Source organism: Sminthopsis crassicaudata, chromosome 2, assembly GCF_048593235.1.
Source record: "Sminthopsis crassicaudata isolate SCR6 chromosome 2, ASM4859323v1, whole genome shotgun sequence".
Lineage (NCBI taxonomy): Eukaryota > Metazoa > Chordata > Mammalia > Dasyuromorphia > Dasyuridae > Sminthopsis > Sminthopsis crassicaudata.
Genome location: NC_133618.1, coordinates 505,110,994 through 505,136,062, shown reverse-complemented (window position 1 = coordinate 505,136,062; position 25,069 = coordinate 505,110,994). Strand labels below are relative to the sequence as shown.

At 39.1% G+C, this 25,069-nt stretch overlaps 1 protein-coding gene across 1 annotated transcript in view; it reads left to right on the top strand.

Annotated features, from left to right (window-relative positions):
- The window catches only part of SARDH (sarcosine dehydrogenase), a 133,926-nt gene that overhangs the window by 36,092 nt on the left and 72,765 nt on the right, over nucleotides 1-25,069 (top strand). Inside the window, exons 12-14 of the mRNA XM_074294049.1 lie at nucleotides 14,136-14,277; nucleotides 19,205-19,288; nucleotides 23,306-23,419. Of these exons, the coding sequence (XP_074150150.1) occupies nucleotides 14,136-14,277; nucleotides 19,205-19,288; nucleotides 23,306-23,419 (340 nt within the window). The remainder of the gene's footprint in view (nucleotides 1-14,135; nucleotides 14,278-19,204; nucleotides 19,289-23,305; nucleotides 23,420-25,069) is intronic.

The window sequence follows — 25,069 nt, the reverse complement described above, 5'->3', positions numbered from 1 at the left end:
GAACAAAAAGCAGAATTTGTATAGCTCTTTAAGTTTCCAGAGTACCTTGTAAATATGATCTCATTTATCCTCACAATACTTCTGGGAGATGTGTGCTCAGGGTCATACATCCACCAAATGATAGATGGTGAATCTGAACATGAGTTTTCCTGAACCCAGGTCTATGGCTCTATTTATTTGAGCCACCAAGCTGCCGAACCTAAAGCATAGAATGTCAGGAAGAGTTAGAAGGATTTTTTTAGACCACAGAATACAGAGTATCACAGATATTCTTGGAACATCCAACTTAGATTGTCAGATTTAGAGGAAAACTTAAAACACAGAACAGAGAATATCAGAGCTATATTGGCCATTGGAACATGCAATGCCAGGGCTGTAAAAAGCCCTTAGAACAAAGAATACAGCATCTCATAGCTGTAGTAGCCCTTGAAACACAGAACATAGACTTCCTGAATTTAGGGATAAGTAACAATGTGAATTCCATTTCTCTGATGCTTTAGGGTATACAAACCTCTTTTCTCTCAACAAATCTGTGAGGTACATAGCATGCCATAGCTGGGAAGAAGACTTTAGAGATTATTTAGTATAAATTGTCCTTTACCAGATGAGGAAATCAGTGCAGAGGCCCTGGTGTGTGTGGGGGAAGGGCACGGCTTGCCCCAGGTCAGACAGTGGGAATGCTGTGACTAGACATGGTCTGGCTGGGTCACCCTAAACTCCCACCCTACACCCCCTCCAAAACATACATCCTCAGTGCCAGGACCAATATTGGGCCCAGCAGCTCCACCCAGCCTCTTTCAGAACACCCCCACATCAGGAGTTCTCTATCCTCAAACAGCTCTCTTTCTTCCCTACACTGAAATATTTACATGCCAACGTTTTAGGAGAATAAAATATTTAAACCTGTCTTGTAGCTGCGGGGGAAGCAGCTGCTACTGCTCGAAATTGGGTGTCCTGGTCTGATATTATTGAATCTCAAGAGAGCTGGCAACAATACAGATTAGGACTCAGACCTCAGACAGCCTTTCATACAATCCTGCGACCTCAGTAGCCCCCAAAGCACCGGGCATAGCTAAGTTCAGCAGTTCTACACCCATCTAGCTGCCTTTGTTTCTCAGCTTGACTTCTGCCTCTGTCTCCCTTGTCACAATCTGCTCACAACCTCTACACTCATCCCACTAAGCTCAAGCTGATTAGACTTATGTCTGTAGCACCTTTCATCCCATACTTGGGGAGCCCTGCAAACATTAATACCAGCTGCCTGCACTTGGGAGCTTTCATCAGCTAATTATATCTTTTATCTCCTGGTGCTTATTGTCTTTAAAAAAATTTTCTTTTTAAAGGAAAATGCAGCTCTTGTCACAGAATGGTTTTTTCTTAGCAAATAGTGCCTCTCTCAAAAAATAGATCTCACCATCTCTGCAATTGTAGCTCAGAGGTCATAGTCATCTAGACCTATTAGAGAGGGACAAGGTCATTCAGCCAGCTAGTAGCCAGCCCTCCAGCAGAGCTATCTGGTGTGGTGAGTGACATTGGATGTCTTTATTCAGAAGGGTAGAATTTGAATTGGAAGGATCATAGAGGCCATTTAGTTTAGCCTACCTTGATTTTACAGATGAGGAATGAGGACAATAAAAGTTAGCTAACTTGCCTAGGTCACATAGAGAATAAACAAGAGATACACCATTCAAATCCAATTCCTCTGACTGGAAATCAAGCCTGTTTTTAAGGTACCATTCCATATTTCCTAGCTTTCCTTCTAGTTTTAGTAATCCTGAGGGGGAAATCTGGTCAGGGGAAAGCAGCCCAAGAGAAAATGGGCCTAGAATGCAGTGGACTAGCTGGGAAATAGAGTCCTTATAAAAATCCTGAAAAATGAAATGCTAAAGCAATTAGTCAAATGACAGGAAGGATTATCTTTCCTTGTAGTTGTTAAAAAAAATGAGAAATAGGTTCTTGTGGGTTAGAGGGAGTGGTGTGCTAGAGCCAGCTCATCCTGGCTCCAGAAAGAGTGTTCAATTTTCAAAATGAACATTTTCACGTTGAAAATCATAAATATTATAAATCAAGATTTGATTTATTGTTGGGTGATTTTCTAGACTTAAGAAAGTAATAGAGAATATGTAATAATGCTGATTAAGCTTAAAAGTGTATTGCATATACTTTTTTGGGGGACAGCCTATTGCTAAACATTTACCAGCGGATCTCTGATTAGGTCACTTGTAACCTCTTTTGGTGATATAAAGATATCACATTCCCTTCCCACCCCCATCCTGGACTCTCAAAACTCATCAGTAAGAGGGAAGAAGCTTCCTTGCTTTTCTAAGTGTCTGTCACCCTCTCCCCTTTAGTCCTAGAACCTGTTGCTTCCTGACTGATTTCTTAGGGTTCTGTGATAAAAGTCCTCATTCTTCTCTCCCTCAGTAACTGAGGTCCTCTGTGCACCTTCCCAAGTACCCTGGAGAAGATTCAATGACCTATTCCCACACTTTAGGCTGATCCTTTGGTCTATTGAATGGAGTCAGGATGAGCATCAGGAGATGGAACTTTAATGCCAACTTTTCCAAGTAATAAGGTGGGGAGCCAAGAAAAGTCCTTTCCTCTCCATGACCCTCAGTTTTCTCCTCTATAAAATCAGCATTATGATACAAAAGCAATATGGGACTGTGGAAAGAGGACTAGATATGTGGTTTTGGAAAAAGTTGGATCAAAGTTCGGTTCTGCTCCTTCCTACTAGTGTCTGATTCTGAATCAATTGCATCATTTCTCTGTGGTTCCGTGGTTGCCCATCTGTAAGATAAGGGATTTGGACCCCATGATCTATTGAGTCCTTTAATTGATAGAACACTTGCCTACCTTACAAGAGCTTTTGTGATAATCACCTGAAACAGTGGGCATGCTTTTGGGGGAAAAAAACAACCTGTTTTCATTAAGGAAATATCAGGTCCTCTGCTACCTTGAGTTGACTTTGGTTATACAGTAAGCACTCAATAAATGCTTGTTGTTTGGACATGTTCCCTTCCCCTCTAATATTTCCTCTTTTCTCCTCCTCATCTATCATGAGCAAAGAAAAATCAGGATGAAGGAAATTCATATCACTTTTAAAATAAAGGACTTAAGAGTTCATTTGTATATGGAAAGAATTCCCTCTACTAGTATCGGACTATACTCTCTGCTGCTTATGATCTGAGAGGTCTGCCTAGAACTCTGAAAGAGTAAGTACCTTGTCTAGGGTTACCCAGTCATTATGTATTAGAAGCAAGACTTGAGCCCTGAGTTTACAGCTAGCTTTCTATCAACTATATCGTACTGCCTCACCCCCATTTTTTATGAAAACTAAAAATAGTAACAACCCAGCCCATTATGGGACATTAGGAGATCTGTCTTCCTTCCTCCTCTGCCATCCTTCTTCACCCCCCCTTCCCTCTAGCCCACTAGGACACAGGCTGACTTCGCTTATGGAGATCATGAGGGTTGTGGCTTTCATTTGGGGAAGGCTGATAAGGGAGGCGGCTGAGCCCACAGTGGCTAGATTGCTTCCCTCAGCTTTTTGTGCTGAATAGACACATTCCTTCCAGGGGCTCTGTATATCAGGGATGAAAGCCTGGCTAACCAATTTAGAATTCTTTGCTTCTTTATTTCTGTCTCAGTCTGTGGGAGAATTAGGTACTCAATAAGTAAATACAAAACTTGCCAAGTATGCGCAGAATTCTCCCTCTTTTTTGCACATTTTGTTGTTCTAGCTATTACACAAGTGTGACTTCTGTACTCCCCAAGTTACTCTGCAAGTTCCCTGAGGGCAGGAGCTATGTCTTCTCCTTTCTCCTCATGTAGTTTCTGGTTGATGTCCATTTCTAGGCTTCCCATTTTAGGACTCTTATTGACAAGAGCAAGCAGCCAGTACTAGGATGATTAAGAAGATAGATGGGGAACCATAACATATTAGTTGAAAAAAATCCAACAGGGAACATTTAGCATTGAGAAGAGAAGGTTTAAGGGTTATCTATAAATGGCTAAGAAGATGCCATTTGGAAGAGGTACTAGACTTAATTTGCTTGGGTCTAGAGCACAACAAATCTCAGAGCAATACTAGAGATTATAGACAGGTTTTTTTCCTCCACTTGTGTGGAAAATCTTCTCAATAATTAAAAATGTTCCAAAGCAAATAGTCTGCTTTGTGAGGTGGTGAGTTTCCTGATACTGGAGGTCTTCAAAGGGAGGTTAGATAGTCATTTGTCAGGGATATTTTATGCTGTTAGGATTCTGAGATTCTGTGACTCATTACTTCCCAGCCAAGAAGAGAGAGCTGAGAATCCAGTAGGTGCTCTGTATTTGAAAATTTGAACTTGGGGACCTTGTTCATCTTTGAACTACCTCGAGACATCTGAATGAACTACTGACTGAATAAATAAAGCATTTATTAAGTATTTATTATGTGCAAAGCATAAGCATACAAGTAGAAGAGCAAAACAGTCCCAATTTTTAAGCATTCTAATGAGCAACAATCCTACAAGTCAGATGGAAAGGTCCCATAGTCCTTAGGATGCAACAGCAAAGTGGATATTAATGCTGCTCCTGTAATGTCATTTCCACTGATAAACATCGTAGCAGTTTTTATTCTTGAACATTTCACAGAAACTTCAGTGGCAAGAATTTTACTTTCTGTGTCCTCAGTAGCTATGACTATAATGGCTGCAGGTACTGCCTCCTCGTGGGGATGCTTCCCGGGATGATGACAGAGAATATCTGGTTGGGATCAGGGCTATCTCCAAGGCTCTTGTGTTCAGAGTTCTGGGCTGTTTTCATCAGGGTCTGTGTTAGGATTCTTACAAGGTACTTATGTACTTGGTACCTTGTAAGAATCCTAACAGGTCTGAAGGGATGTGATGGTGAGGAGGAGGTGGTTTGACTTACTTGGGGTAGACTACTTCCTATTTCTCTCGCAGGGTGCCTTGCTGCTTCAGCTAGGCTGGTTTGCCTTCCCTGTGAGAGGAGCAGCCGGTTGGTAGGGAGCTTTCTTGGATGATTACTGCTATAAGGGCTGGGTTGCAAGAAGGACCGGTGGTCTGGGGGACACTGCATCTGGACTATCTTCTTTGAGTCTTCTTTTCTCTTTTTTCCTATTGTTTTCTTAATTTATTTTGCATCATTCCATGTAAACCCATGCTTATCTGTGTACTTTTTGTGCATTATTTAATATAGCACATTACATACAAATACCACAGTTTTGTTTTCTTTTTTTTTTAATAGCAATTCTCTCAATCAATGGAATCTGCTCATCTTCTTTTCTCAAAGTGAAACCTTTCCAGTCCCATCAATGACTCTTTTTATGACATTATGTCCTGTTTTCTCACTGATTCAATTGCCTTTCTCTGGAAATATTCCAACTTCTCAATTGCTGTCCTAAAATATGTGACTTAAATGATCTGACTAGAGATACTACATTGGAACAATCACATCCTTTGTTCTGGACACTTCCTATCTTGATGCAGTATAAAAATGGGTTAGCTTTTTAAAAAAATTACCAGATCACTAGGATTAAAGATTTAGAGCTAAAAGGTCATCAAGTCCTGTGTCCCCATTTTACAGGTAAGGAAACTGAGACCAGGAAAAGTTAAATAACTTTCTTGGAGTCACACAGCCAGTAAATAGGATTCTCTGCATTCTGTCCCTATGTGATGTTGTTTATATGGGCAGCTAGGTGGGGCATGGTGGCTAGAGAATTTAATCTAGAATCATGAAGACTGTGGGATTCTAAATAAGTCAATTAACTTCTATTTGTCTCAGTTTCCTCATCTGTAAAATGGAGATAAAAAAACAATATCTCCCTCTCAGGGATATTGTGAAGATGAAATGAGATAATTGTAAAGTACCTAGCACAGAACCTAGCACGTAGTAAGCATATAAATGTTAGCTATTATTACCTCTCTTAAATCATACTATTATTTCATTTAGAGCTTGGTGTTCCTAAAAGCCCCAGATCTTTTTCCAACACAAACTGCGATCTAACCCCGCCTTCCCCTTTTCTGTCCTTTGAACTAAAATTTGGAGAATCCATTTACTCTGATTCCTACTAGAAAGACATGAAATTTCCTGACTACTAAAATACTTGATTTAATTATTCAGAAGCCATTTCCTAAGCTCAGAAAGCTTTTGTGCTCAGCTTTCTGTAGGAGTCAGAGACATAACTCCTACCCAGACTGGGTTTATAATCCTGTTTGTGAGGACACGCATGTGAAATGATATTTGTCAGTGGGTGGGACAGACTTAGTTTTGGGACAGCAGTGTCTGAACTTTTTTGATTACATATCTCTATGAGTAAAAAGAATTTTGAGCATGTACTTTTCACATATATATTTGCTTACAAATTATGTACATGTCCAAATAGATGTATATTTTATACTAATAGATACAAAAATAAACATTTAAAAAGGATGAGATAAAGATGAAATACCACTTACTCCTAGAGGTTATAGGGAGCCACTGGAGTTTGTTGTTGTCCGGGGCAGGGAGGCTGACAGGAACAGAAGATCATTGTGTCAGTTGTGTGAAGGATGAATGCAGAGAATGAGCGTGTGGAAGGCAAAGAGGTGAATTAGAAGGCCGCTGCTGCGACTGAGGGCCTGAACTAAGGTGGTAGCTGTGTGAGCAGGGAGAAGCGGATGGATTAAAAGATTTTGTGGTGATCACCAAGATCAAGCAACTGAGTGCATTTGTTTAGGAGTGATGGGATTGAAGATAGTACTGCAATTGTTAATCTAGTTGTTATTTTATAAAATAACAGGGGAGTTTAGAGAAAGGATAGATTTTTGAGAGAAAGATAATATAATGATATTTTCAGTGCATATCACAACAAATCCATGGTTGCTCATCCTGTAGGATTCAGTCTGTACTATCAGAAATGAGCAAAAGGAAGCAAATGACTTTTATTCAGTGGCGCCCACCCTCCTACGAGCCCCTACTGCAGCCACAAGGTGATCTAGGACCCAACTTCTTAAACTGTGGTTTGCAACCCCACATGGGGTCTCATAATTGAATATGGGGGGCCACAAAATTACAATTTATTTTCAGTAAGTGTTTGATTTGTATGCTTATTTATGCATCTATATAATTGGGATGATATAAAAATTCTCAGATGAAAAGGGTTCATGAGTGGAAAAAGTTTAAGAAGCCCTGATCTAGGAGACAGAGGCAATGGGGAATTTTCCTACAGGTGTTGCTGTGGTTACCCCCTAATGCTTAGGTTATGACTGCCTTTGAGGGGCTAATATTCAGGTTCAGAAGGGTTAAGTTTGGAATTTATATAGCAGAAGTCAAAGACAGACTGGAGGAAAAGATTAGGTATGATTGACCATAATGCATCTTTCCATTGGTTGAATACATACTCTCTTGGGGTCATTCACTAAGGAGACTCTCCACTTTGGATGGAGCCCTTTGGTTTGAAAGTCAAAGGAAGAAGAGATCATTGTGGGTTAGGAGACCACAGAAGATTTCATGGAAGAGGTAGATTTGAGCTAGACCTTGAAACAAGGTAAAAATAGAAGGAAGCAAGCCCAGAGAAGGAGACAGGATTTTGAGCTAGAATAAATCTGTCTCTTAGAGGTTATTTGACAAGGTCCTGGGATGGGCAAGAAATGGCCCATCTGGGATTGAATTTAGAGAGTCCAACTTGATCAAAAGTCCAGTTTGGATGACAGTGAAAGGTTCACTTTGCTCGGTTCAGAGATGTCCTATGGAAGAGCATCACAGCAGAAGGCTTACTGAGAGCCTTTCCCTCACGTGGCTTGTACCGAGTGATTTGGTTTTAGCCCTAGCAACAACATGCACATCTGGCTCCAGGCAGATTGGCCTATTGAGAAAACCAGACAGGCAAGCTGTTAGATGATATGAACAGCTTGGCAGGTACCAGTCCTGTTCTAAATGAGCCCTCAGGAACTGTTCCCACTCCCAGTAAAGATTGGAGGGCCACAGGAGGGGACCAAACAGCTTTATGGTAACACTTAACTGGCCACAAGAAGGATGATGGCACTACCCAGGGCCCCGTTAGCTTCCTGTGTAATAACGTGGGATTAGTCACCAATTAGAGTCAGTCACAGCTGAAGCCCCTCAAAATCTCCTGGTAGTAATGATGCCTCCATATGACTGCAAGAAAACAGCATCTGAGCCTGAGAGCCATGGAAACCATCGGTTACCCAGGCGATGCTAACCCAAGCCCTGCGGGCAAGCATAAAGAACTGGAATTTTGCAACCTTTTCCTGAGATTATAGATTGGTGCTTTGGAATAATAATAATTCTTTATTGCTCTCTGTGCAGAATGGAACACTCTAAACAGACCACATTCTGTACCCATAGTGGGTTTAAGAATTATGGAAGCTGAAAGGGACCTCAAGAGCTCACCATCTATGACTATGTAGGGAACCATTTCTCAATCAGATGAGAATGGAGACTTGGGGATTCCTGGTGCACCCCAAAAGTCATCCATATTCTGTTCACCATTACTGTGAGGGAGACAGAAAGCTCCTTATCCCATAAAAGAAAGAACGGAGGATATAGCAAAGGGGAACATGGGATCATGGGACCTCAGGGATTAACTAATGATAGTTATCTTCAACTATTTGAATGTCACTATATAGAAGAATTAGCATATTTATTCTGTTAGTCCCAGAGGGTAGTGTTTGGAACAATAAGTAGAAATTTAAGGGAAGCAGATTTTATCCCAGTAGGAAAAAAAAAAACAACTCCCTATAAAATTCAAAATAGAATGGATTATTGCAGGAGGAAATGAGTTCTCCATCAAGAGATCAGAGAGTTGGAACTAGATTGAATTACTGAAGTCATCATGTCCAATGCCCCTCATTTTCAGATGAGGAAATGAAAGCCAAAAAGGAAAATGCCCAGGGTAACACAGCTAGTAAGCGCCTACATCCCCAGTTCTTTCTGTGCTCTATGTGTCCTTTCTAATGTCCTGACAATAAAAAGCTCAAAGTAAAAGCTCAATGACCATTTGTGAGGGATATTTGTAGAAAGGACTCCTCTTCAGAGGTTTGGTTAAATGGCCTCTGGGGTCCCTTTGAAAACTCAATGACTTACATTACAAAGTCTAACATCCAGGAAATCCCAAACAAAACTTTCACATGCCCAAGGATTGTCTTCTCAGTGATGTCTGACATAGAAATAGACATCTCTGCCTGCTCAAGTCTCATTTGTCAATTTCTTCCTGGCTGCTCAGGTAGATTAGAAACTCCTTCACCTTGTGCTTGAATGTATTATCCCCCTCATACCTCACAAAGATCTGAGCCCATAGGTGATCCTCAAGACACTTAATGATTCTCTGAAGGAGGCTTAGATAATGGGAAAAACCATGGAGTGGGAAGCATGAAACTTGAATTCTGAATTGCTGTCCAACTTTTTTTTTTTTAGTTCCATGTGTCTTTAAAAAAATTTTTTAAATTATAGCTTTTTATTTACAAGATATATGTATGCATGGGCAATTTTTTGACAATTACAAAACCTTTTGTTCCAACTTTTCCCCTCCTTCCCCCCACCCCTTCCCCCAGATGGCAGATTGACCAAAACATGTTAAATATGTTAAAGTATAAATTAAAGACAATATATGTATGCATGTCCATACAGTTATTTTGCTGTACAAAAAGAAGCAGACTTTGAAATAGTGTACAATTAGCCTGTGAAGGAAATTAAAAATGCAGGTGGGCTGTCCAACTTTCAAAAAGGTAGTCGCCCTCTTTGGATTTTAGTTTTCTTTTTTTCTAAAATAGTATTTTATTTTTCCAATAAATGCAAAGAATTTTCAACATTGACCTTTGCAAAACCTTGTGTTCTAATTTTTTTTTCATTCTCTCTCTCCTTCCTAAGACAGCAAGCAATCCAACATAGGTTAAGTATTGAAATTCCTCTAAACATATTTCTGTATTTGTCATGTTATATAAAAATTTTTTGATCAAAAGGGAAAAATAACAAACAACAACAACAAAATGAAAATGCTTTAAGCCACATTTAATCTCCATAGTTCTCTGGATAAGGATGGCTCTTTCCATCACAAGTCTGTTGGAATTGCTTTGAATTTCCACATTGTTGAGAAGAGCCAGGTTCATCACAGTTGATCGTCACATAATCTTGTTACTGTGTACAAAGTTCTCTTGGTTCTTCTCACTTCACACAAAGTCAGTTCATATAAGTTTCTCCAGGCCTTTCTGAAATCATCCTGTTATAAAATAATATTCCATAACCTTCATATACCATAACTTATTTAGCCATTCCTTAACTGATGGGCGTTCCCTCAGTTTCCAGTTCCTTGCCTTAGTTATATTTTAGTAAAATGGGAGGATTAGAGAAACTAATGCAACTAGAAGGTACAGTGGAGAGAATCAGAAAAACCTGAGTTCAATTCCTATCTCAGACACTTACTTGGCTATGTGACCTTAAGTAAATTACATAATCCTATTGATCTCAGTTTCTCCATCTATAAAATAAGCTGGAGAAGGAAATGGCAAATCATTCCAGTGTCTTTGCCAAAAAACAAACAAACAAAAACAAACAAAACAAACAAACAAACAAAAAAAAAAAACAGACCCAAATGGGGTCATGAAAAGTTGGATACAACTGAAATGAGAGAACAAGAGAGGATTGCTCCCAACTTCTCTTTCAGCTCAGACGTTCTACATTCTATAATCTGACATTTCATGTTAAAATTTGAGTTAATATTCCAAGTCCTTATCTTCAGTTTTCCACCTCCTTGTTTGAAATTTTCATAGCATCTTGGATTTAGATAAAGGAAGGTACCTTATAGATTGGCTAGTACAACTCCTTTCAACTTTTACAGATGAGGAAACTGAAACCCAGAGAGATTAAGTGATATGCTTAAAAGACACCCAGCTACACTAATGCATTGTTGGTGAAGTGAACTGATCCAATCATTCTGGAGAGCAATCTGAAACTGTGCCCCAAAAGCTATAAAACTGTGCATACCCTTTGATACAGCAGTGTTTCTCCTGCGTCTATATCCCAAAGAAATCATTAAGAAGGGGAAAGGACCCACATGTGACAAAATGTTTGTAGCAGCCCTTTTTGTGGTAGCAAAGAATTGAAAAATGAGTAGATGCCCATCAATTGGGGAATGGCTGAACAAGTTGTGATATGTGAAGGTAATGAATATTATTGTCCTATAAAAAATGATGAAAAAGCTGATTTTAGAAAGGCCTGGAAAAATTTACATGAACTGATGCTGAGTGAAGTAAGCAGAATCAGGAATACATTGTACACAAGAATAGCAAGATTGCATGATTATCAATTATGAAGGACTTGGTTCTTCATGGTGGTTCAGTGAGTCAAAGCAATCCCAGTAGACTTTGGACAGAAAATTCCATCTGCATCCAGAAAAAAAACTAAGGAGACTTAATATGAATCAATATATGCTATGTTCACTTTTTTCCTGGTTTTTTTATCTTCCCTATGTTTTTTTTCCTTTTGCTCTGATTTTTCTCTCCCAACATGATTCATAAAGTAATATATGTTAAAATAAACAAAAAATAATAAATGAATAAACAAACAAATAAACAATTAAGTCAATAAATAAAAGCAGACAGGTTAAAGATGAATAGAAAAAAGGCACCCAGCTAGATTAGAGGTATAAACAAGATTTTAATCCAGGTTCACTGATTCCAAATAGAAAATTCTCTACGTTGTTCCAAGGTGCCCTAACACTCCATACGATGGCAACTGCTTCTATTTCTAAGAGATAAATAAAAATCTATGTATCTCCCTTATTCACTTTTTGCAGATACTCATTAGTGTTGACTCAACTCCCAGAACTCACTTTGTATTATAAAAAAATATACCCTGATGTTCCACTCTATCTAACATTGTTCAATTGACACAATTGGATGGTGAGGGGAACCAGCCCAGTCCCAGAAAGCTGCAATTCTTTGGTTGAAAGCATAGATCATTTTCTCCTTCCCCACTTTCCCCCTCATTTCCTCACTTTCTCCCTCACTAGAGTCTCTTAAACTTCAAAAATGAACATTTTTTTCTTGCAAAGGGTTTTCTGAGAGGTCCTTTCATTAACATTTGTGTCTGTTCCAATTAGCCATTCTACATCAAAGCCACCTCCCAGACTCTGTCAGTGTTTTCAAAGCCAGGAGGGAGAGGTGAGGGAGGAGATGCTGAGTCTGAGGGAAACTTCTGATCTCTGCTGAGAGATGGACTGGGAGTTAAGATGGTAGGTTTGTGGAGGAGGAAGTCCAGGCTCAAATGAGGTCATGGGAGATAATGGGAAGAAGTTTGGAGGATAACAAGTAGATCTGGGAGCCTGTTTTAAGGAAGTACTGCACTGTGTTCCCAGAATCCAAATCCTGCTGAGGGAATTGAGAGAGCTGTTTGGGGGTTTTGTTGTTGTTGTAGTTGCTATTTTTGATTTTTTAAAAATTTCCTGAGCTTCCATTTCCTACTTGGGTGATCTTGGGTTAGTCAATTAATTTGTCTAATAATAATTTTTTTTTCCTATCCCCTTTTTCATGATGTCTTCCTATTTTGGAGGGTATAGTTTTTGTGTTTTTTTTGTTTTGTCTTTTGAGAGAGGGGTGTTTTTGTTTTTGTTTTGGGGTTAGCTTTGTTTTGTTTTATTTTTGGACTGCCTTGTGATTTTCTTGTGGTGGTGTGGAAACTTCCTCCCGCCAAGGCAGATCACAAGTATATCTAAAGTAAGTACCCGATCCATGGCCTAGTTTGTAAAAGATATAGGACTTGATTCCAGATGTTACTTTGGACAGCTAGGTGGTACAATGTATAGAGTGTCAGGCCTGAAGTCAGGATCTTTCTGAGCTTGAATCTGGCCTCAGACATTAATTTTGTGACCCTGGACAAGTCATTTTACTCCGTCTCAGTTTCTTCAAAAGTAAAATGAGCCAGAGAAGGAAATGGCAAATCATTCCAGTATGTTCGCCAAGAAAACTCCAAATGGGGTCACAAAGAATTCCTGACTTTTAAAGTCAGCCTACCATCCCTTTTTACTGATTTTTTTTCTTTGTTTTTTACATCATAGTTTCCCCTAGTATCCTCACTGCCTCAAGCTATCCTATATAATAAATAATATATTTCAAAGACAAAAACAAAGAAAAAGATGAGTAAAAAAAATCAGCATAGATAAGCAATACATCAAAAAAGTATGGAATTTTATGCTTTGTGCAACACTCTTGGACCTTCCACCTCTACAAAGGGTTTCATATCTATTCTTTTAAATCTGGCCTCTTAATAATGAGGGAAAGGAAAGGGGGAACCCCGTTTGCCGGCGCAAAGATAACCCCATGAGGCGCAGTGTCACCTGTAAATGAATTTACAGGCCCGAAAACCTAGATTGATAAAAAAAAAGGTTTATTGTAGAAATTTGGAAGTAAAGCTCAGTTAGAAAGATGCCAGGGCCAGAGGTGGCCACTGGGCGGGCAGGGACCCTTACATGGCTGGAAGGATACCATGTGTTGGGGGGAAGGGCTCCTGCAAGGAGAGAGCTCCAGCTCAGCTCTTTTATACCTAGAAGATGATGGGCGGTACCCAGTTCTGGCGGGCTTTTCAGTCAGATCCGGTGAGGGCTGGGGGAAGCTGAGCTGATGGTGGGGCTGGGCCCGGATATTTAAAAGGGTGCTTTTGACCAGGATTTGTGAATCAAGGTCAGCCATAGGGGTTGGGTAGTCAGAGAGGTCACTTTAAAGAGACCTCAACCCCCATCATTAAGAGTGATAAATGATAGGAAAATTAGCTGGATGCTACTATTTCCTGCTATTTTTTTCCTTTCCCCTAAAGAGCTGATATGGTATAATGGAAAGAGAACTAGACAGGGTCAGAAGACCTGGATTCAGTTCCACCCTTTATTAGCAGAGTGACCCTTGGACATAACTTGAATTTGAGTTTCCTCATCTATAAAAACAAGTCTCTCAGGATGACAAGAAAAGCACTTTGGGTACTCAAAAATGTTATATAAATGTAACTTATTATTCCTTCCCATCTTCCCCCAGGGACTAGAATATTATTAGCCCCCAGTGAAGCTTCTGGTTTTGCCCGGTCTTTGCAGGAGCATTCGCCATCCACTTAGGCGCTAACAATCACCTCTTCTTCCCATGACTCAGGCGCTTTCACCACTCACTCACTGACAACCGCCTTTGGATCCGGGAGCGGAGTCATGAATCATATGCCAAGAATTATTCCGTCGTCTTCCCCCACGATGAGCCACTGGCTGGCCGAAATATGAGGAGAGACCCTCTGCATGAGGTATGGGGCTGCCGTATAGTGGAGCATAAGACTATAGGTTTGGGAATCAATACACTAATCGAAGCTCTGTCCCTCATTAGATTTGTAAGCTTGGGCAAGTCCTTTATTTGCTTGGGCTTCTGAGGGGCTTTCTTTTTTTTTCTCATCCAAAACATGATAAGGTCAAACTAAAGCCCCTTCTAGCTCTAACAGGTTACAACTATAATTTTGTGACTCTGACCAGAATCTTCTGAGCATTGAGTAGAGAGGAACAGTGGAAAGGCAATTAGATTAAGAGTCAGAATTCAAATCCTATCTTTGTCAATTCTTTTATGATCTTGGGAAAACCATTTTTCCTTTCTAGGCCTTAGTTTCTTTATCTGTAAAATTGTAGGGAAGGACTAGGTGGTTTCTGAGATCTCTTCTAATGCTAAATCATTGACTTTTACTCCCTTATCTTTTGGAGGATGTGATTTCCTTTTTTATTTTTTTAATAGTATTTTATTTTTCCATGTCAAGATAGTTTTCAACAATCAATTTTGTAAGATTTTGTGTTCCAAATATTTCTCCTTTCCTGCCTTCCCTTAGACAGCAAGCAATCTGATTTAGGTTAAATATGGGCAATTATTTTAAGCATATTTTTATATTTGTCATGTGGTGTAGAAAAATCAGACTCACGGGGAAAAAAACACAAGAAAGAAAACAAACAAAAGTTGAAAAATACTATGTTTCAATCCACTTTCAGTATCTCTCTGCATGCAGATGGCATTTTCTAGAGGATGTAATTTCTCATCACCATTAGTGTTTACTTAGGGCACAAAAGTTGTTTAACTTTGTCATCACCATAAATCTGTAGCACATTTATATATCTAGTTATGTCACTGTTCTGCTCACACATCTTCCTTGGCTCCCTATTGCCTACTGGGTAAATTCCTTTTTCCTAATTGTTAATCTTCTATACAATTTGAATCATCCTCCTTTTTTAACCTTATCTCTCAAAACTCTCTTTGACAAAACTTGCTGTAGTTAGAATCTACTAATAATCCTCCAAACATGCTCTTATGGCTCCATATACAAGTCTGGAACATTTTTCTTCTTCATTGTCACTTTTGAATTCCTGTTCATTGGACAATAGTTTTCCCTTTGAATTCCCTCGTGTGCTTACGATGTCAGCTTAATACAGGGGAAGGAATGCTGATTTTAGAATATCTGATTTCAAGTCCCGACACTACCTGTGTGACAGTGTACAAATCATTCAGCCTCCTAGACTTTGGTCTTCTCATTTGGAGAACTAGATGGTCTTTTAGGTTCCTCCTGCTATGAATCTGAGCTTCTAAAATCTAATAGTGTGTGTTGTAATTAGCAGCCTTTGTTTCTTATCTTGCTGTTAGCTGTGAGCCCCCCAAGGCCCGAGACTACATAATATATTAGCTAATCTGTGCATCTCTCTCAGCACAAAAACTGTTGCTATGGGAAAGTAGAAACAATAAATAAATGTTTGTCAAATGAAAAATGAATGAACGTACCCCTGGGTTAGGAGTCCCAAAAAAGACAACAGGAGGAATTACAAGAATTTTCCAGTTTAATATCAAGGTTTTGACTGTGGGGATGTCAAGTCTGCTCAGAGCAGATCATTTCTGGAAATTAAGCAGATCTTGGGTACTCCATGTACAAGGAGCACAGCCCTACCTGAGTGGACCTGTCATCTGCACCGTCTATTCCCCTGTTGTCCAAAATCACTAGGGATTGTTACCTCTTGGGATGCCTAATGAAAGCAGCTTCATTAGGAGAGTGACAAGTTGCTTTTGAGATTAAGAGGAATAGAACCTGTTCTCTGGGCTAGAAATAGCAATGAATTGTTTCAAGCATGTTCCACAATAAATGCCACTATTTTACTTAAATGTGACATGGAAAGGGCTGGATTCTCCCTCCCACCTTGGAGAATTATTAATTCAGAGCAGCGTGGATTTCATAACATTTAGAACTGGAGCTGGGGGGAGGGGGACTGCCAGCATCTATCTATTGTATCAGGCATCTCAGAGAAGAGGAGACATTAAGGGTAAATGAAGATGAATATCAAAGAAGAACAAAATTCACAGTGAAAATTCCCAAGAAGAGAGGAAACAATAAAATCTAATCCTTGCTCTCTCTTTATCTCTTCTCTGTCTCTGTCTCTCTCTGTCTCTGCCTCTCTCTGTGTCTCTTTTTCTTTCTTTCTCTGTCTCTATCTCCGTCTCTCTTTTTGTCTCTGTCTCTTTGTTTCTTCTCTCTGGTCATTTTCTCTCTTTCTCTCTGAATATAGATATATAGATCTGTCTATATAGATATAACTATAGATGTACATTATTAATACATAAATACCCAAAATACAGTAAAACAAAACAAAACAAACAAAACAAAACAAAAAAAACCAACGAACATAAAGGTCCCTTCAAGGCAAGGAAATAAGTTTAATTTCATAGACATCTCTGAAGCTCAGTAGGACGAAATCCATGACCAGAATATGATTCTGTATGGAAATAACTTATTTAAAAAGAATAGAACAGATCATAGGAGGAACGGAGTAGCATCATACATTAGAAAGTTGTACTCTGTGCAGAAATCCAAGTAAGGATCAATGGAAGAATAAAACCATGCCATATTAATTAGTATATTATAGACTACGAGAAAAATGAGGAGGAATATGGTAAATAGAGCTAAAATCTGGCTCAGGGACATAGGTGTAGTAATGATGGGAGACGACAGTGTCAGCTACAGAAGCTTTTTCTCTGGCAAACTCAGACAACCAAATGGAAGAGGGATTTGTCCTGTTCTTGGTCTTAGAAAACAGAACTAAGTATAGGGAAGTTGATGCAGGTTCAATGTGAGGAAATACTTCCTAAAAATTGTTGTTTTGTTATTTAATCAGTTTTTTTGGTCATTTCTAACTTTTTATGACTCCAGTTGGAGTTTTCTTGGCAAAGATATTGGAGGGGGTTTTGCCATTCCTTCTCCAGATCATTTTATAGAAGAGGAAGCTGAGACCAATAGGATTAAATAACTTGCCCAGGTTTGCACAATTAGTAAGTGTCTGAGGCTGAATTTGAACTTAGATCTTCCTGACTGCTGGATGAGAGCCCCTTAGCTGCCCTCCTAAAAATTAGAGCTGTTCACAGGCAGAGTGAGCTGCCTTAAGAAGTAGTAATTCTGCTTTCACTGGAGGTCTGCAAGTAGAGACTCATAGTTCATAATGAGCACGGACTTTCTGTGACTCTGGACCTTAGGTCCAACTCCTTCATGTTCCAGGTGGGGAAACTGAGGCCATAAGAGATGAAATGACTTGCACAAGATAATACAAATAATAAGAATCAGTCAAAATGCAAAATAAGGTCTCTGACCCCTCTGTTTGGATCTGCATCATTATATCCCTTTAACTTATTTATTCTTATTTGAATGCCGTACAGGTTAGGATTCTTACAAGGTGATTTTTGTTTTTTATATACAATCATCCTTTTATCCTCCCACCCCATTACTCACCCCCGTTTTATGGACTCCACAGTCCTTTCTCTTGTTCTCAAAAGTTCAATCATAGTTTAGTAGTAAGAACATTTGGAATTCTGGGTTTGAATCTTAAATCTGCTTCTTGCTATGTGTTTGACCTTGGTTTTTCATCTGTAAAATGAGAGAATTGAACTAGATCAGGGTTTCTTAACCTTTTTATTTTTCACATGGCTCTATTTTTCAAATAATATATTTTAAATATTCCATTTCAAAAGAAATACTAAATTTCAGTTAGAAGTTAACAAAAATAAAGATGCGATTTTCTACATCCAAGTCCATGGTTTACCTTAAATCTGTTCTTCCAGTAGATGATTTTTAAGGTCCCTTTTGGCTGTAACATTCTATGTTTTAAGGCCCTTCTAGTTCTGATGTTCTGTGTTTGAAGGCCCTTCCTAGCTCTGACATTCTATGTTGTAAGATCCCTTCCAGCTCTGAAGTTCTTTGTTCTAAGGGCCCTCCAGTTCTGGCATTCTGTGTTCTAAGGCCTTTCCTAGCTCTGATATTCTTATGTTCTAAGGCCCCTTCCACCTCTAACATTATGTCTTTTAAGACCTCTTCTAGTTCTGATGTTCTTGTTTTATAATTTTTTCCAACTGACATTCTATATTCCAAGGCCTTGACATTTTTTATTTTAAGGTCCTTTCCAGTGATTGTGAACATGTGGATGAATTTCTGAACATAAATCTTTAAGTGTGGGAAGAGTCTTTGATGTTGTACAATGATGAAGTTTTATCCCTTAAGGAAACTAAAATTTCTCCCACAAAGCTACACTGAATACACAAGTTCCCAAGATTTAGACCTAGCAATAGACCCATATAGGAACATGAAGGCATGGGCAGAGATCCCCAAGAGAATCCAGAAACATCAGTTCATTCCAGAGGACTGTCCTGAAGTATTGATGGAATAAAATCCATTTAAAATCTATTTACCTGACATATATCCCAATATAATGTAAATCTCCAGTCATACCATCTATTCTAGAGGTCCTTCAGAATAAAGTAGAACAAGTTCAAGTTTGTCTTCAGCAGCTCCAGTCAGAAAAAACATTAAAGTGGAAGTCTAGAATCCTGGGTTCTATTCCTAGCACTTGTTCCAAGCTTACTGTGTGCCTCTGGTCAATAATTTCATTTCTTTTATTTCTTTTTTTATTTAAAATTTTTAAAGTTATCACGTAGATTTCTTTTTTTCCTCAGGACATTAGTTCATTGTTGGTAGAATTGTAAACTGATCCAAACATTTCATTTCTCTGTGTCTTGCTTCCTCCAACTGTAAAGCAATGAAATAGAGCTTATATGGCCTGCAGATCCTTTTCTAATGCTGACATTTTGCGAACCCATACCTGATTAACTATAAATGTTCAGAGGTGGAAGATGCCTTATTTCATGTTTCTTTTCATCTTTCTATTTAGGAGCTCCTCCAGCAGGGGTGTGTATTCCAGGAAAGACATGGTTGGGAGAGACCTGGATGGTTTAACCCACAGGGACCAGCTCCTGTAAGTATAAATACAAAGTCTGGCAATTAATGGGGACTAACAAAGAAGGTCCACAACCTGCTGACTGCAGGGATCCCCACTATCTCAGTGCAGTGTGATAAGATCCTGTCTTCCTCCCTCCCCCATTATATGCCTCATTTGCAAACCTTATCATATCAATGAGATTCAAAGCTCAACTTTGCCATGTACTATCTGTGTGATCTTGAACAAATCATTCGAATTCCCTATCTTTAAAACAGAGGAATTAGATCAGACCTTCTGATTTAAAATTTATGGTCCTGTGAATTTTTTTTTTTTGATGAGGCAATCAGGTTTTTTGGTGAGGGTCATTCAGTAAGTACCATTTTTTTTTGGGGGGGGGGCAGTGCAATTGGGGTTAAGTGACTTGCCCAGGGTCACACAGCCAGACAGTGTTAAGTGTTGAGGCCAAACTTGAACTCAGGTCCTCCTGACTTCAGGTTGGTGTTTTATCCACTGCACCACCAAACTGCCCCTCCTATGACTTTTAAAATGATTCTGCTCTCCCTCTACCTTATCTCACACAGGTGCTTTTATATTGAATTGAGTCAACAGTGTAGAAAATGTTTTGAAAACTGTATTATTCTCCAGGAATTGAAAGTATACTGTCAGAATATAATGTCTAAAATGCAATTTTAATTTAGCCTAATTAAAAGCTAAGGTAACATGGCATAATGAGTAGAATGCTGGACTTGGAGAAAGGAAGACCTGGTTATCTCACCTCTGACACTATGTGGTTCTGAGGAAATCATTTACCATCTAGCTGAACTTTGGGCCTCAGAGTTTCAGTCAAGCAATAAATATTTATTAAGTGCCTACTTTGTGCCAGGCATTGTGTTAAGGGCCGGGTAAATCAAAAAATGGGCTGCTAATGGGTGCTTCCCAACACTGTGGCACAGTGATAGAGGGACAGGTCGAGGACCTGAGTTCAAACCCAGCCACAGACAATTACTAGCTATGTAATTCTGGGTAAGTTACTTTACCCTGCTTGCCTCTGTTTCATCATCTGTAAAATGGAAGGAAATGATGAACCATTTCAGTATCTTTGCCAAGAAAATACCAAATGGAGTCACAAAGAATCGGACGTAATTGAAATGATGGAGCAACAATACTGATACAGATCTTTATTTATACTTTTAAGTGTGTTGTTAATTGTTAATTTGTTAATTATTAATCATGAAACTTTTAAAGGCCTTGAAGAGGCATCCCTGCTAGGAATTCTTAGCCCTCTGTTGAGATTAAGTGCTGGGGTTAGGAAGAATTAAGTTCACGTGTCGCCTCAGACATTACCAGCTATGTGATCCTGAACAAGTAGATCACTATTCTTCATCTCTTCATTTTTCTTAACCATAACTTGGGGGTAATGATGGCACCTATCTCACAGGATTGTTGTGAGAATCAGATGAGGTCATGTTTGTACCCAGAACATAGTAGACACTTAATAAATGCTTGTGTTTTTTTCCCCTTTTTTGTGTGGCAGAGACCCTTCTGAGCAGTCTGATAGCCTATGAACCCTTTCTTAGGATTGTTTTAAAGTGTACAAAATAGGATGTATGAAATAAAATAAAATGTATAGAAGGCTGTTTAAAAAGTTCAAGAGAATAATCTGGGCATTTTATTAATAAGAAATATCAGTGGCATTTTCAAATGTCAAAGACTCCTCATGGGAGGTGAGACTCACAATTTATATGCCCTTGGAAGAGTGGATGTTCCTGAGGATGGCAATCAATTATGATTGGTTAATAATTAATGAGAAAATGAATATTACTATAAGAAGTGGGCTCGCTCCAAGAAGGGTTTGAGAGAATGACATCATACCTATTTTGGACAAAGACACTGGCTCTCCCCGTCCCCCAGACCACCCTCAGCTTTGGACAGTCTAATCAAAGAAATTATCCCCACCTAAACCTGAGGAGAATACAAATGGGCTTCCCCCCCTAGATTAAATTCCTTGTAAGATTGGATGGAGTTTAAGGAGAGCTCATTCAATCTCATTATCAGTAATAGAGACTGAATTTTGAAATGAGTGCTATAGAAAAAGGGCGAACTCTGGATCTCTCCAAATCATTGCTTATTAATAATAATTTCTCTCAATAGGATTGCATAGGAAGCCAGTTATATTGAAATAGTTATCTACCTATGTTTTAAAAACAGGCTCACTGACACCAGGGCAAAAACCCCCCAACCTAGTCCAATCCCTTCCTTTTATAGATGAAAATAGAGAAATGAAGTGGCTTGCCAAAAATCAAATAGCTAGCAAGTGGCAGATCAGATGCAAGTATTCTGACTCCACACCTACTGCTCAGTGTGGTATATCATGCCCTGTCTTTACAGGAGGGAGAGGACCTAGGATCTTGAGAACCTAGGATCACTATCATCAGCCTTTGAATAAAGCAGAATTTGAAAAAAGATGTAATTTTAATTTTAATCTTTAATTTGGTCTTTTTCTAGCTTTTTAAGTTGCAGGCCCAATTCATTGATCTTCTCTTTTCTATTTTATTCAAATAAGCCTCTAAAGATATAAAATTTCCCCTTATTACCATTTTAGCTGCATCCCACAAATTTTGGTATGATGTCTCATCATTGTCATTATCTTGGGTGAAATTATTGTTTCTGGAATTTGCTGTTTCATCCAGTCATTTTTTAAGATGAGATTATTTAGTTTCCAATTACTTTTTGGTCTATTTACCCCTAACTTTTTACTGAATGTAGCTTTTATTGCATTGTGATCTGAGAAGAAGGAATTTACTCTTTCTGCCTTCCTGCATTTAATTTTAATCTTTAATAGGATTTTATCTTTCCAAATACATGTAAAGATGTTTTTCAACATTCACCTTTGCAAAACTTTGTGTTATAAATTTTTCTCCCTCCCTCTTCCCCGTCGTCATCTTCTAGACAGCAAGCAATTCAATATAAAATATATATGTATAATTTAAATGTGCAATTCTTCTAAACATATTTCCACATTTGACAAGCTGTGCAAGAAAATTAGATCAAAAGAAAAATAACAAATAAAAAAAAAACCCAAGCAAACAAACAATAACAATCATTTTTTAAAAGGTGAAAATACTTGGCTTTGATGTACCTTCATCTCCATAATTCTCTCTCTGGATGTGAATAACCTTTTACATCACAAGTCTATTAAAATTGCCTTGAATCATCACATTTTTTAAAAGAGCCCACTCAAAAAATGGAATTTTTAGAGTAAGAAATCTGAGAGAACATCTATTTCAACCTCATTGTGCAGTGGAGGAAATATAGACCCTGAAAGGTCTAGTGGGGGGGGCAGAGTTGGGGGGAGTTCCCTATTCTTTGCATTATACCAGGCTCCTCTTCTAGAACATCCTTAGCTGTGCCATGAGAGGGATTCTGCCTCCTTGAAGGGCCCATGCCTTTGTGATAGTGTTGTTACCAGAAGGTCATTGAGCTCCACAATAATTCTCTTGCTTGCTGACCAATACCCCAAACCCCATCTTTTCTGCCTGATGTGCAATTGCCTCTTGCTAGTAGAGTGATCAAGGCTGGCTATTCATTCAAAGAGAAGGAACCCTATGTAAAGCCCCACATCAGAAAGCGGAGTTATTTGTGCTGAACCCCTGGAGTTTGGGGGCATAGTTTGTAGAGGCAGCAGAGCCTTCATTGAGCTGCAGCTTATTCTTCAGCTTGCACCTGTGGCACTGCAGCTGAAATTGGGGGTGAGACTAATGAAAAGTTTGGCAGCTTCTCGAGTGTGAGAATTAGCTTGGCTCAAACAGGACCGGTAGAATGAGCAGGAGGAATTAGGGAAGCACCAACAAGGGACAAAGAGCTTCGTTAACAATCTGAAATGAGATGGAGACATCAAAGCTTGAGGAGAGTGCCGATAGAGAAATTTCAGGAAGGCCAACAATTGTCTGGGTGGATGGGTGGCAAGAGAAACACAGACTCCCTCCTGTCATCCCATTCACCGGGCTCTACCCTTACTGTTTGTCCAGATCCTCACTTCATTTCTCTTCCCAGATCCTTCCTTACGACTATTATGGGGCATATGAGCACCAACCCCACAACGACTACAAATATAACAGACTGCTTGGTGATGAATATACCTTCGATTTTCCTCCTCACCATGAAATTGTAAGTAAAAAAGTTGGTCCAGGCAGAACTTGGGCTTTCTCAATCCTTTGTAAAGAAATAGTTGTTGACCACCTGGCAGGTCTGGTGCCACAAACACTCAAGACTTGGTTCCCACTAACAATCACATTCACATGAGTATTCCCCCAAATCCCCCAGTAATGGTTGCATGGTTCTTTTTCCCTTTTAAGGAGAAATATATCACTTTGTTTTCTCTAGCCAATAGGTAATGGTTGTTAATATCACCAGGAGTCCCTCTGAACGCTTGGTCAAAATCCAAGACAGACTTTTTTAAAGAGGAATGGAATTATGTTTAACTCCCTACCATTCTTATGAGTATCTCTCTGGTTGAATTCAGGGTAGAAGGGAGAATCCTACTCTAGCAGGTATCTTGGACATGACTAAGACACTTAGGTAGCTACATGGTACAGTAGATAATGTGCTGGGGATGGACTCAACTCATCATTCTGAGTTCAAATCTAACCTTAAACACTACTCACTGTTCCCTTAATCCTGCTTGCCTCAGTTTCCTCATCTTTAAAAAGAGCTGCAGAAGAAAATGGCAAACTACTTAGGTATTTTTCCCAAGAAAATATCAAATGGGGTCATGAAGAGTTGGACACAACTGAAATGACTAAATAATAATAATAACAAGAAACTAATTTAGTCCCAACATTCCCCTCAGCTCTTATTTTTGTAATAAGATTTCTTTTTTGTTTCTTTTTATAAACCTTTTTATTTTGAAAACAAATACATAGTTTTCAACATTCACCCTTGCAAAATCTTGCGTTCCAATTTTTTTTTCTCCTTCTCTTTCCCCCACCCCTTCCTTTAGATGGCAAGCAATCTAATATTTTAAATATATGCAATTCTTCTATACATATTTCCATAATTATCATGCTGCCCAAGAAAAATTAGATCAAAAGGGAACAAATGAGAAAAAAAACAAAACGCAAACAACAAAAAAAGTGAAAATACTATGTTGTGATCCATATTCAGTCCCCAGTCCTCGCTCTGAGTGTAAATGGCTCTCTTCATCACAAGACCATTTGAACTGGCCTGAATCATCCCATTGTTCATGTCCCTCACTGTTGATCATCACATAGTCTTGTTGCTGTGCACCATGTTCTCTTGGTTCTATTTACTTCACTCAGCATCAGTTCATGTAAGTCTCTCCAGGCCTTTCTGAAATCATCCTGCTGATCTAAGATTTCTTTTTTGAGGAGTAAGGAATTAGACGGATATGGGAGGCATAGGTCATAGGATGGGGAGGGTTCATCTGGGAGCAGAAGGGAGGGGAGGGAATTAGTGCTAGCAACAGCAAGCAATAAGACTAAGACCACAGAAGGGCGAGGTTACCAAGCTGTGTCAGGGCTTTGAAGGTCAGGGCATCTCTGCCACAAACTAGCTGCATGATAATGTGGCTAAGTCATCTCCTCTATCTGGGTCTTAGACCCTGGGTTCTCCATCTCTGGTGTGAGGGAACTCCAAAGTCCCTTTCCAATTTTAACATCTTACATGCTTTTTTTTTTGAGGCAATCGGGGTTAAATGATTTGCCCAGGATCACACAGTAAGGTCTCAGTTCCTCCTGAGTCCAGGGCTGCACCATCTACCTGCCCCAACATCTTACATTCTAAGTAACTTATCAGCTC